Raw genomic sequence first — 14,701 nt, 5'->3', positions numbered from 1 at the left:
GCATGAAAGTGAAAAGTGAAAGTGAAGTCGCTCAGTCGCGTCCGACTCTTAGCGACCCAATGGACTGCAGCCTACCAGGCTCCTCCATCCATGGGATTTTCCAGGCAAGAGTACAGGAGTCGGGTGCCATTGCCTTCTCCGGCCCTTTTCCTCCCTTCCTCTCAAATCAAACCCAGCCAACAGTAGAGGCTCTGATCAAATCAGAACTTTCTCCAGGAAGCCATGCCTGACCTCTTCCTGCATCCTTGGCAGACAGTGATTTCAAATTAAACATTTCTTAACAATCATTATTACAGTTCCATGACATTCTTTTCATTTAAAATTATACACATATATACACATGAATTAACTTTGTAATTTTATAGTGTAATTGCAATTTTAAATTATATGAATAATGTGACAGAGTATTCATAATAAAAAATCCTACACATTATGACATAAATCAAAGAGAGTACATATCTTTTACTTTTTAATTATATTTAGAAGTAAAATGATAAACTTGAACATCTGAGTCAGTCTCACTTATTTGTTTAGACTTTTCTCTGCTTCCAAAGGTTGATTATTAGCTATCATACATATTTCTATATAATATTAAATAATCTAGTGACGTGCATTAGGGGAAAGAAACTAGCACTATGTCTCTACCACACATCAGCTACTTTTTCCAATACTCTCACCTTTTCAATCCCCAGAACAGCCATATAGGATAGGTAATTTTTTACCCCTATTTTACATATGGAAACTCTGGGCCCCCAAAATTATATTACTTGTAAAATTTACATAGCTTGAAGTAGGAAGTATAAAAATGTTAATCTAGATATACAGTTCTGAATCCAAATCTCAAGCTTCCCTCCCTTATATCATTTTCATAGACATTTTATAAGCAATCATATATTCATGCATATTGAGAATCTAAAATACTTAAATTTTAAAAATTAATTTAATTATTAAACTGGTCTTTTAATCATGAAAGTATATGAACACTGTTTTCAATTTTCATGCGTAATTTCACTGTATGATTCTAGCAAGAGACTATTCACAATTTTTAATTTAATAATTTAATAATTTTCTAATTAAGAATTATTTTGATCTCCTGTTTCTCTACCACCCTCTGATAGATGTCTGATGTTTTCATGTCTCTGGTATCTTTATTGCAGGAAAAATTAATGGAAAATTATAAGTATCCCATCAACATTGAAGATAAAAAATTAGTAAGTCCATGTTTATAAACCCACCCTTTCTCTATTTCTCCTTACTGACATTGACCATATTATGCCAATAAATACTCTCTTAGGTATCAGAAAATGGTTTTCCATGAGAAGATATGATATAAAAAGCTGCCATGTGGACCTTTCTGAAGGCAAAAAGCAAGGTCAGTTCTCTTCTAAGAAAAGGCGTCAAGAAGTTTGTCTATCCTCCTAATTTTTCCCTACAAATATTTTAATTTGAACTAAGCAATGTCTAGCTTATCCTGCTGAAAGGATGTTTTAAATGATAGAATCCAAGTGACTAGAACCTGTCTTCAATGTCCTTTAACCTGGACCCTGGAAATGCTAGCTTGCTAACATCAAAGATCAGAGATGATCCAAATTGATAACTGTACTGTGGATTTGATCTTGTAAAAATCAGCATTCTGATTGACGGGATGTTTAGATCTATTGATATAATTATTTTCTATGCACCGTAGTCTGATTAATTTTCAGTGTCAATGGTAATATGGTCAAATCATATGTCTATAATCTTTATGTATGAAACAAAAAATATTTGTGAAATTTTAAGTAAGCTTTGCATTAAATGCTCTTTCTTTATACATAGGCAAACAATTTTTATATATCTAGAATCATATGAGAGAAACACTATGTGCTTTGGCTCCAGAAATATTTAGATTCAAATTTTACCTCCAGGTACAATGTACACAGCTTTAGGGAATTCAACCACTATGAGCTTTAGTTTTCTCATTTCTAATGATATACAACACTGAGCTGATAAGGTCATATGGATGATCAAATAAGATCATCTTTTCAGGACTGTGAGTTTTAACTGGAATAACATATTAAAGTGCCTAAGGTCTAATAGGCATTTTAGTGTTATTTATTCCCTAGTATGGGTAGCTAATTAAAAGTTGCTTTCATTTTTCTGTACTGAATAAATGTATGAATATAAAGGGGTCACCTGTAAATATTTTACCATAGTAAATAATTAACATTGTTTTAATATTTGTAATTCAGATATTTAAGGATTAAATTTACTATATATAAGGAAAAAGAATCCTGCAATTCTCAAAAAGTTTTATATAATACTATAAGATGCTATTTTCCAAACATTTTGTAAAATGTGACAATCTTTGAAATTTTCTTTAAGACTAAGAATATTTTAGGTAAAGAAACTTTACTGGGGAAGAAACAAACAAAAAATATATCAGTAATTTAATGGTCAAACATACTGGAGAGAAATGACTTCTGGTAACCAACCCGTGAGTGCATGAATCACTGTGAACTCTCCCAGTTCTCTCCTCTCTGCCACATGGATGCTGAAAAAGCAAAAACACAAAAATACAGTCAACAACATTTGAAAACAGGAAGAGGTCTATAAAAGACAGGAATCTCTAACAAGCAGTGATCAAAGAATAAATGGGCTCTCCAGATGGCTTAGTGGTAAAGAATCTGCCTGCTAAAGCAGGAGAAGTAGGAGTTTCGGTTCAATCCCTGGGTCAGGAAGATTCCCTGGAGTGGAAATGGCAACCCACTTAAGTATTGCCTGGAAAATTCCATGGACAGAGGAGCCTGGTGAGCTCCAGTCCAAATGGGGTCACAAAGAGTCAGACACGACTGAACACACATACACACACAATAAGAATAAATGTGGGGGTCCCACTGGTTATAAATAACTGCATAAGAATATACTTTTCCAACACTCAGATGACTTGTTTTGATAAGGCATTTAAATCGATCCCTGATAGCTCAGTTGGTAAAGAATCTGCCTGCAATGCAGGAGACCCTGGTTTGATTCCTGGGCGGGAAGATCCCCTAGAGAAGGGATAGGCTACCCACTCAAGTATTCTTGGGCTTCCCTTGAAGTTTAGCTGGTAAAGAATCCTCCTGCAATGCAAGAGATCTGGGTTTGATCCCTGGGTTCGATGCCTGGGTTGGGAAGATCTCCTGGAGTAGGGAACAGCTACCCACTCCAATATTCTGGCCGGGAAAATTCCACAGGAGGAGCCTGGCAGTCTACAGTCCATGCAGTTGCATAGAGTTGGACACAACTGAGCTTTCACTTCACTTCACTTCATATATATAGATGATACATAATCTCTTCTGTATATTCAACATATTATCATGTTCTTTTAAAAATAGGGCAGTGTCTTTCCTCTTTCGAGTTTCAGTAATTATCATAAGATTCCTATGAGTCTGTATATTAAGCCAATCTCACACATGGCAGGGCAAGATGGGCATCACACATTTTTGATAAAATCCTTAGATAATTTTAGAGAAGCCAGAAACATCCATTCTATCTTGTGCAAAAGAGTGGATCTGCCACTATGGCATAAAGTCAATGAGACTGTGATTGATTAACTATCACTCTTCTTATTTTAATCCTTTACTTTTAATATTTTTCTGAAGTGATTAGTCTATTTTCAGTAACACACGCAAATGTTATATCTATATTTTGCTCAGGAATCAGAGCTTCAGTTCCACCTTATGCCAGTGGTGGTGACTGATGGTATTGATTGGTATACATGTTTTTTAATTCAGAGAGAAATATTAGTCACACACTCCATCATTTAGAAATTTATATTGGTTTTTTGTTTGCAGATTATGAACTGTGATGGGTCCACATATCTCCAAGATAACAAATATCTGCTGCTGCTGCTGCTGCTAAGTCACTTCAGTTGTGTCCGACTCTGTGCGACCCCGTAGACGGCAGCCCAACAGGCTCCCCCATCCCTGGGATTCTCCAGGCAAGAACACTGGAGTGGGTTGCCATTTCCTTCTCCAATGCGTGAAAGTGAAAAGTGAAAGGGAAGTCGCTCAGTCGTGTCCGACGCTCAGCGACCCCATGGACTGCAACCTTCCAGGCTCCTCCGTCCATGGGATTTTCCAGGCAAGAGTACTGGAGTGGGGTGCCATCGCCTTCATAGATATTCACAGTCTAACCTCCTCTTTGAATAATCATATTTAGGAGGTGACTGTGCGAAGCTCATAAAAGTAGTGTTATTTCCTCTGCACATGTCACAGTGATATTTAAATAACTACTAAATATTAATTTTTAGTGTAGAAAGCTAAAACTCACATTAAGAAATTCACTATCTACTGTAAAATCTGAGAAAAACTTTTGGACAAATATAAATTGGACCACGTAGTGATTTCCACTTCAAGGTCTAAGAAGCATCCTGCATTAAGCCTGGTCCTTTATTTACAAGTTAGATTCGTTTGTTTTTCAAAAATAACCATAATGCCATTTCTCAAGTTGCTTTAAAATTCTACTGTAGCTTTAATAAAGATAAAATGCCACTCCAATTATCCGGGTCACCCATTTACTGCTTCACTGGCCTGGCTGCTCTCATTCTCAGAACTTCAAGTTAGATCTGAGAATTAGGAACATTATTTCCTTTCAAAGATAAACAAACATAGTTGTTACCATTTTAAATACTTAGTAGTATTCAACTATCTAAATGCTGTGAGCTGAGCTTTTAAAAATGATTGAAATTAAGGGTTGCAAACTGGGTAACACAAATTCCGGATAGAAAATTGAGGGTTGGTAACAGAAAAGAGAGATGAAGAGGCTGGCAGTAGGAGGGGCTGTTTTTGTTTGTGTGGCTTTGGGAGAGAAAAAGGAAGCTGAGCCAAAAGAAAACCACAAAAAAACAGACCAGGCTTCTGACTGCCATAGCTGTGTATAATAGTAGAAGGGGAGGGGGTTTGAGCTTTGAGCCAGTGGCTGGAGTGGCTGGTTAGAGCAAGTGGGTGTGTTCTGCTGAAAAGGACCTGCTGTGATAAACTGCAGGAGGGGGAAGGGTAGCAAATTCAAGCTGGTGCACTGTGTGTGAGAATTCTTCCACGGATTGGAGACACAGCTGCCTTGCATTGGCAACTCAGGTATCAAAGCTTTTTTGCATCACTCAGGCCAGAATAAAGCACTAGTGGTAGAGAACGCACCTGCCAATGCAGGAGATATAAGACATGCAGGTTCAATCCCTGCCTCAGGAAGATCCCTTGGAGAAGGAAATGGCAACCCACTCCAGTATTCTTGCCTGGAAAATTCCATGGACAGAGAAGCCTGGTGGGTTACAGTCCATGGGGTTGCAAAGAGTCAAACGCGACTGAAACAACTTAGCACTGGCACAAGGACCAGAATGGAAGGAGCACAGTCTGCAAGTGGAAGCTAAGACATGCCTCGCATAGGTTGGTGCAGGAACATAAGACACAAGCAGATTTCCCAGGAATATTGAAGGAAACATGATTGTTTTCATTGTGAATGTATAAAAAGAACCAGTGTTACCTAAACCATGAGGAACACATGGACATCCTTCAGAAGAGATGGGATTTTCAAGATTAGCAAATGATGGCTGCATAGACAGAGCCTAAGACTTTAACTGGATCCAGGATACATTGGAGTAAGAAACGGCAACCTGCTCCAGTATTTTTGCCTGGAAAAATCCCATGGACAGAGAAGCCTGGTGGGCTACAGTCCATGGGGCTGCAAAAGAGTTGGACACGACTTAGCAACTAAACAGCAGGACATATATTCAATAATTAGATGAACCAGTATTTTCCCCTGCAAAATAACTTCTTTCTCTCGTTAAACTGAAACTTTACTTTCCATGACTGACTTTTCCATTCATCATAAGGAAACACTGGATACAGAATCACTTCTGAGCATTTTTCTTGGGGGAATTTTGTCTCATTGCTGGCTAACATAATGCTTCAAACCAGTGGCTTTGGAATGTTTATTGTTATAGTAGAAAGTTTACACTGTTTGGAGAAAATGCTTTATAAAAATGATTTTTTTGAAAAATAAAGGTATGCAATATTGGTGCATAGTTGTTGTTGCTGTTTGCCATTTTGTTTTTATACAAGTGGGTGATAATTCTTTATTCTACTTACTCAACATTTGCCAGCTTAATGATAGCTTTACACAAAAGCATTGGCCAAAGTTCAAATTCATAGGTTGTAGCTGGAAGCAATAGATTATTTTCTTCATCAAAAGGCAGAAAGTCATCAATGGTTATTTTTCTCCAGCAACCCTAAAGATGAGAAGAAAGGAATATACCATTAGTGATTTATATTATTTTTCACACACATTCTTATATATTGCTGACATTATTATTTACAATTTGTACAATTTTATATTATAAAATTTAAAATTTTATTTTATAATTGTGATTTTATTTTAGCATCTTACGCCTAATGGCTGACCTACTAGTATTGTATACTACTCTGAGAAATTTAGCTTATTATTTCATTTATTGTAATTAAAACATGTCTATATCTATATCTATAGTGTCATTATTTATGAGGTCTTTTAGCACATTCTTGGATGCCTCATCCTACATAATGGAGTAAACTGAACTATTTCAAAAGCAAAACCAAAACATCATGCAATCATGGATAAGTTTAGGCACAATTAAATAACTTATTTGTAGTCAGAATGCAAATTCTCCAAATGTAACTTTAGTAATGATTTTTTATCCTCATAGGCTCAGTGAGATTATACTTCCAATTACCATATTACTCTTACTCCTAATTAAAGATCTATTTTGAACATAAAGTTAGTTAATTCTTTATCTAATAAAATCATGATATATTTACATATATATATCACTTCATAATTAAAAGTTTGAGATAAATGATAAAAATTAATGACTGTGAGCTCAAACTCCTTTAAACTTTGGTTTTACATGTGAGATTTATTTTTCAGCAGTGATGCAAGCCTTGTGAACTCAAAGATCTGCATAATACATGGCTTATACCTATACCATTGAATTGTTTATAGTCTAGAGAGGGAGGACAAATAGGAATATACAAAATACAAAATGTAATATGTAATATGTTTCAAACACTCTGGAATAATAAAGGAAATGTGACTAATTTGCTCAGTGGATGTCTTCACAGGAAGTTGACATTTGAATTCAAGCCTCAACGAACAGTATACTTTTCCTAGGTAGATAGGAACAGTAGAGTGAAAATGTCTTCTTTTTATGACACTTGTAACTGAACTCATAGTACATTATTTAGTGGTTATGTGACTTTTTATTTCTTTCTTTGTGGATAATGTAGGGCAAGACAGGTTTGAAGGAACAAGTATTTAGCTCTTCTCTCTTCTAACTTTAGGTGAAACAACTCAAAATAATACACAGTAAAATTGACTGGATTGATCTCCTTGCTGTCCAAGGGATGAATACATAAATGAAATGTTCTGCATATATAAATACAAATAATTCTTGCATTTGGTATTTTTGGACCTAACATTTTTGCATTTGGTAATTTTTGGACCTAACAAAAGCAGAAGATATTAAGAAGAGGTGGCAAGAATACACAGAAGAACTATACAAAAACGATCTTCATGACCCAGATAATAACAATGGTATGATAATTCACCTAGAGCCAGACATCCTGGAGTGTGGAGTCAAGCGGGCCTTAGGAAGCATAACTACCAACAAAGCTAGTGGAGGTGACGGAATTCCAATTGAGCTATTTCAAATCCTAAAAGATGATGCTGTGAAAGTGCTGCACTCAATATGCCAGCAAATTTGGAAAACTCAGCAGTGGCCACAGGACTGGAAAATGTCAGTGTTCATTCCAGTCCCTAAGAAAGGCAATGCCAAAGAATGCTTAAACTACTGCACAATTTCAGTCATCTCACACGTTAATAAAGTAATGCTCAAAATTCTCCAAGCCAGGCTTAAACAATATATGAACCATGAACTTCCATATGTTCAAGCTGGATTTAGAAAAAGCAGAGGAACCAGAGATTAAATTGCAAACGTCTGCTGGATCATTGCCAAAGCAAGAGAGTTCCTGAAAAACATCTACTTTTGCTTTATTGACTATGCCAAAGCCTTTGACTGTGTGGATCACAATAAACTGTGGAAAATTCTGAAAGAGATTGGAATACCAGACCACCTGACCTGCCTCTTGAGAAACCCTTATGCCGGTCAGGAAGCAACAGTTAGAACTGGACATGGAACAACAGACTGGTTCCAAATAGGACAAGGAGTTCATCAAGGCTGTATATTGTCACCCTGCTTATTTAACTTTTATGCAGAGTACATCATGAGAAATGCTGGGCTGGATGAAGCACAAGCTGGAATCAAGATTGCCAGAAGAAATATCAATAACCTCAGATATGCAGAAGAAACCACCCTTATGGCAGAAAGTGAAGAGGAACTCAAAAGCCTCTTGATGAGAGTGAAAGTGGAAAGTGAAAAAGTTGGCTTAAAGCTCAACATTCATAAAATGAAGATCATGGCATCTGGTCCCATCACTTCATGGGAAATAGATGGGGAAACAGTGGAAAGAGTGTCAGACTTTATTTTTCTGGGCTCCAAAATCACTGCAGATGGTGACTGCAGCCATGAAATTAAAAAGACTTTTAAGTGGACCTGGGAAATTCAAGCCTATGTTTTTCCAAGGTCAACTGTAATTATTGTTATGTTCAAGCAATGGAGTACAAGGTAGATCAACAAATATTAGCATAAAAAATGTCCATGGTTAGGGAAAACATACAGAATGATGAATACTATATGATCTCACTGTTGGTACAGATTATATATAGTGTGTTTACATATATACTTTTAAGAAAAAGGTTTAAGAGGGTAAACAGATAATTTACTATGATTGTCTGGGTAGGTAGACTCACAGGGACATTTTATTTACTAATTTAAACATTTTAATAGTTTTTGAATGTGTTTTAATAAAAGCATATATAGAGTTAATAATGGGTTTTCCTGGTGGCTCACTGGTAAAGAATCTTCCCACAATGCAGGAAACCCAGGTTTGATCCTTGAATTGGGAAGATCCCCTGGAGAAGGGGATGGCAACCCACTCCAGTATTCTTGCCTGGAGAATCCCATGGATGGAGGAGCCTGGTGGGCTACAGTCCATGGGGTTGCAAAGAGTTGGGCATGACTGAGTATGTTTTAATAAAAGCATATATAAAATTAATAATGAATTGAGAATAAAAAATTTCCATTTTGAAAATAAAAGTAATTGAATAATGGGAAAGTAATTTGTTACTGCAGATGGTGACTGCAGCCACGAAATTAAAAGACGCTTACTCCTTGGAAGGAAAGTTATGACCAACATAGATAGCATATTGAAAAGCAGAGAAATTACTTTGCCAACAAAGGTTCATCTAGTCAAGGCTATGGTTTTTCCTGTGGTCATGTATGGATGTGAGAGTTGGACTGTGAAGGCTGAGCGTGGAAGATTTGATGCTTTTGAACTGTGGTGTTGGAGAAGATTCTTGAGAGTCCCTTGGACTGCAAGGAGATCTAACCAGTCCATTCTGAAGGAGATCAGCCCTGGGATTTCTTTGGAAGGAATGATGCTAAAGCTGAAACTCTAGTACTTTGGCCACCTCATGCGAAGAGTTGACTCATTGGAAAAGACTCTGATGCTGGGAGGGATTGGGGGCAGGAAAAGGACGACAGAGGATGAGATGGCTGGATGGCATCACCGACTCAATGGACATGGGTCTGGGTGGACTCCGGGAGTTGGTGATGGACAGGGAGGCCTGGCGTGCTGCGATTCATGGGGTCGCAAAGAATTGGACACAACTGAGCAACTGAACTGAACTGAACTGAACTGATGCCTTGAAAACACTGTTTAAAGAACAAAAATGTCAGTGGGTGTGAGAGACTTTGTTTCAAATACTGACTGCAAACTCTACCCAGACTGTGGGTTGGGGTAAGAAAAACGCAGGAGTTAGGGTTTGTGCGGTGTGTCCTGTACCCACAGTTGAATAAACTCCAAATTCTATAATAACATTGTGCTTTAAAAGTATAAAAGTTAATCAGAAATAAAAACTAGTATGCTTTTGTATGGAAAGATAGATGATGATTGGGGAAAACCACTGGTCTCAATGTGTGTGTTTTCTTGCTTATTCAGAGCTAAATGAAAGCACTCAGAGAAAGATTGCCAAGAGCAATACATATTTCAAGTGGAGAGCAATAATGTAATTGCTTTTTTCAAGGAGCCCAAGGAATGCTGACATTGGAAAGTACCGAGGAGACCATGTGTAGCTCAGTAGCAGTGTTATCATTGCCAGGTGAAAGAAAAAAGAAAACTCTGTTTTATGATACTGTTCTTCATGCTGCCTAATAAATTTTTATCTGGTTGATGTCAAAGAACTTTGAGGCTATTCACTTAGAATCCAAACTGGAAAAAAATGGGAATTTTTTACGGGAGAAACAATACACTGGTATAAAAACCTGAACGTTAAGTGTCATGCCAAAAGGTTCTCATTGGTTGGTTTACTTTGAAGTGATTAAAAGTGAAAGTGTTAATCACTCAGTTGTGCCTGACTTTGCAACCCTATGGACTGTAGCCTGCCAGGCTTCTCTGTCCTTGGGATTCTCCAGGCAAGAATACTGGAGTGGGTTACCATTCTCTTCTCCAGGGGATCTTCCCAACCCAGGAATCAAACTTGAGTCTCCTACAATGCAGGCAGATTCTTTACCATCTCAGCCATATAAGTGCTTCAAGGGGCAATAAGAAAGAGGGAGGAGAATACATGCAAAAAGGCAGAAGGAGAAAACAATGTCCAGTAAGAAACAAATAAGAAAGTGTCTATAAATGGAAGGGGGAAAAAAAGCAATTTGGAGCAGCCTTAAGGTGTGCAAGACTACACAGGGGAAGGAAAATTGAGGTAAGGCAGAGGATGCACCTCCAGTACATCATCTTGAATCAAACAGTAGGAGGTAACAGAGAATGTATGTATGAACGTGTTTCTGAAATATTTGCAGTGAAAACTGAAGGATAGACACATAAATACTGAATTAGAATTGGAAAAGGAAAAAGCCAGAAATTAAATTGTGTATGTCTGGAAAAGGACACACACAGTGAAAATAACAATCCATTTTACCTTTTCAGAAATAATTTCCTCTAGTTCTGTACTACACTTCATCTGGAAAGAGGTGTTGGCTCAGCCCTACCACCTGGGAATTAGGGGGAGAGAGGCAGAAATGTTTGCTCTTAGCCCAGAGAGAATAGATATCTACAACTAGAAAACCAGGTGGCCACCTCTATTCCATGAACATGGTCTCTCAAACAGCAAAGTTCTTGTTTCTGTCTCTTTAAAAATTGCCTCTGTCTATCTATTCACTTTGCTGGTGGCTCAGATTGTTAAGAATCTGCCTGCAGTTCGATCCTGGAGAAGGGAATGGCTACTCACTCCAGTACTCTTGCCTGGAGAATTCCATAGACAGACGGAGCCTGGCGGGCTACAGTCCATGGGGTCACACAGAGTTGGACATGACTGGGCAACTTTCACTTTCATCTATTCACTATCATCACTCAGTATTTTTCTATCCCCTCTAGGGCTACAGTCCAATTTTAAAGAATGGTTCAAAGTAGAAGAGAACTAGCAAGAGGTTACTGTAACTTGGCTTCTGTATTTACTTTACCAAAAGAACTGTAGATTGGGCTAATGGTTAAAATAAGAATATATGTATGAACAAAATCTCTGGGAAAAGCAAGCAATAGATTCATATTGATATTCATATACATATATATACATATATATCTCCTTATATTAATGAACACACTAAGTGGATATTTCATACTCAGCACTATAGAGAAAAGTGAAGCAGATTCAGGGAAGACAGTATCAGGGTTTCAGGTAGGGTGGAGAGTGCTCAGAATGAGTCCCTGAAGTGTTAAACACAGAAGATACTCAGGCATTGGCTGTTATATTCTAAAACAGATTATCAGCTACTTTTTCCATATGTAAGCAAATGATCATTCACATAATCATGTATAAAGGAAAATAGACCTCAATATTGTTACCCCCAAAATTCACATATATATTCTATGTAAATAAAATTTTGGAATGCATATTCCTTCTGAATGAAAGATGAAACAAAATAAAATGTTCAAGAGAAGGGACACTGTAGTAAAAACAAACAAACAAAAAACAATGATGTGGATTAAGGATTAACCCTTTTGTATGTAGAATAAGAAATAAACAATTATAATATGTGTTCAAAGTTAAATACTAGTAGAACTGTTTACCCAGAAATGCTAAGAAAACACTGAAATGAGAGTAAGAGGTGCATTTTATTCTAAAAAATCAAAGCAAACTATAAATTCCTTATAATTAAAGTAATATGGTATCTGAAGAGAATAAGGAAAAGAGTGAAAGAAAATTTCAAACTGGAAATTAGTGTATGATAACAGCAGTTTTTAAAATCAATGGGTAAAAAGTAAAACATTGACATAAAATGCTGGGGCAACTGGCTGAGGTTTTTAAGTAAAAAAAATAAACCAGTTCTTCATTTCTCACAGTAGACAAAACAAATGATAGGTCTAAACATTAAAATAAAACTAAAGGGAAATATTTTTTGTATTCTTGAAGTAGTACCTTGTTTAAATGACAAATATCCTAAACTCTGTAAAGAAATATAATGACATAATTGACTATGTAAAAATTACAAATCACAGTCAGGTGGAGGCCACATAGCTAAAAAGACTAATTTTAAAAGTACTTCCTTTATACTCACATTTATTATTACCTACAATGTATAAAGCCTTCCCAAGCAGCTCAGTGGTAAAGAATTTGCCTGCAATCAGGAGACAGAAGAGATATAGGAGACACAGGTTCAATCTCTGGGTTGGGAAGATTCCCTGGAGAAGGAAATGGCAAGTAAAGTTTGGATGTAAATTGCCTAGGAAATCCCATGGACAGAGGAGCCTGGCAGGCTATAAATCATGGCATTTCAAATAGTTGGAGACAGCTCAGCAACTAAACAATAACAACGTATAAAAGAATACAATTTCATAGCAAAACTTTAAATAACCTGTTTTATAAGTAGACAATAGGGGGATACCAGAGGAACTAAGCAAGTCTGGGCAACTGAACCACAGCAAGGTCATATTGTGAGAGAAGCGGGTGGAGAGTTGCCTGTGATCATTACATGCCCTCTATTTTTGCATCTGGACTCAAGATGGGCAGGAGAGCATCTGGTTAGCTGATCGTGTGCTTCTCCCCTTGACTCTACCAAGGAGTAGGAGGAAGAATGATCCATCCCTTTGGCTTCCACAATAGAAGGCAGCAGTGGGGAAAGAAAGGAGCAAAGGAAGAATACAGGAAAGAGGGGAGGAAACTAATAGTGTTGAGAATCTACTATTCGTCAGGACCTTCAAAATTCTCTAAGTCAGGCTTCAGCAATACATGAACCATGAACTTCCAGATGTTCAAGCTGGATTTAGAAAAGGCAGAGGAACCAGACATCAAATTGCCAACATCTGCTGGATCACTGAAAAAGCAAGAGAGTTCCAGAAATACATCAACTTCTGCTTTATTGACTATACCAAAGCATTTGACTGTGTGGATCACAATAAACTGTGGAAAATTCTGAAAGAGATGGGAATACCAGAGCACCTGACCTGCCTCTTGAGAAACCTATATGCAGGTCAGGAAGCAACAGTTAGCACTGGACATGGAACAACAGACTGGTTCCAAATAGGAAAAGGAGTACGTCAAGGCTGTATATTGTCACCCTGCTTATTTAACTTATATGCAGAGTACATCATGAGAAACGCTGGGCTGGAAGAAGCACAAGCTGGAATCAAGATTACTGGGAGAAAAATCAATAACCTCAGATATGCAGATGACACCACCCTTATGGCAGAAAGTGAAGAGGAACTAAAAAGCCTCTTGATGAAAGTGAAAGAGGAGAGTGAAAAAGTTGGCCTAAAGCTCAACATTCATAAAATGAAGATCATGGCATCTGGTCTCATCACTTCATGGCAAATAGATGGGGAAACAGTGGAAACAGTGGCTGACTTTATTTTTGGGGGGCTCCAAAATCACTGCAGATGGTGATTGAAGCCATGAAATTAAAGATGCTTATTCCTTGAAAGGAAAGTTATAACCAACCTAGATAGCATATTCAAAAGCAGACATTACTTTGCCAACAAAGGTCCATCTAGTCAAGGCTATGGTTTTTCCTGTGGTCATGTATGGATGTGAGAGTTGGACTGTGAAGAAAGCTGAGCACCGAAGAATTGATGGTTTTGAACTGTGGTGTTGGAGAAGACTCTTGAGAGTCCCTTGGACTGCAAGGAGGTCCAACCAGTCCATCCTAAAGGAGATCAGTCCTGGGTGTTCATTGGAAGGACTGATGTTGAAGCTGAAATTCCAATATTTTGGCCACCTCATGCAAAGAGTTGACTCATTAGAAAAGACCCTGATGCTGGGAGGGATTGAGGGCAGGAGGAGAAGGGGATGACAGAGGATGAGATGGTTGGATAACATCACCGACTCGATGGACATGAGTTTGGGTGAACTCTGGGAGTTGGTGATGGACAGGGAGGCCTGGCATGCTTCGATTCATGGGGTTGCAAAGAATCGGACACGACTGAGCAACTGAACTGAACTGAACTATCTGGTTCTTTTACATAATTACCACATTTTATTGTTCCCTGTATTTTTTCCAGGACATATTGTATGCCTATTCTCTTGAGGGAGATGGTCTCTC

At 37.6% G+C, this 14,701-nt stretch overlaps 1 protein-coding gene across 1 annotated transcript in view; it reads right to left on the bottom strand.

Moving 5' to 3' along the window:
- ADGB (androglobin) overlaps window positions 1-14,701 on the bottom strand; it is a 185,652-nt gene that overhangs the window by 130,508 nt on the left and 40,443 nt on the right. The window contains exons 6-7 of the mRNA XM_055534699.1: window positions 6,105-6,244; window positions 2,444-2,530 (exon numbers count right to left, since the gene is read on the bottom strand). Coding sequence (XP_055390674.1) covers window positions 2,444-2,530; window positions 6,105-6,244 — 227 coding nt within the window. The remainder of the gene's footprint in view (window positions 1-2,443; window positions 2,531-6,104; window positions 6,245-14,701) is intronic.

Source organism: Bubalus kerabau, chromosome 9 (assembly GCF_029407905.1).
Source record: "Bubalus kerabau isolate K-KA32 ecotype Philippines breed swamp buffalo chromosome 9, PCC_UOA_SB_1v2, whole genome shotgun sequence".
Classification (NCBI taxonomy): domain Eukaryota; kingdom Metazoa; phylum Chordata; class Mammalia; order Artiodactyla; family Bovidae; genus Bubalus; species Bubalus kerabau.
Note: the sequence above shows the minus strand (reverse complement) of the source record. Positions and strands in the feature narration are given on the sequence as shown.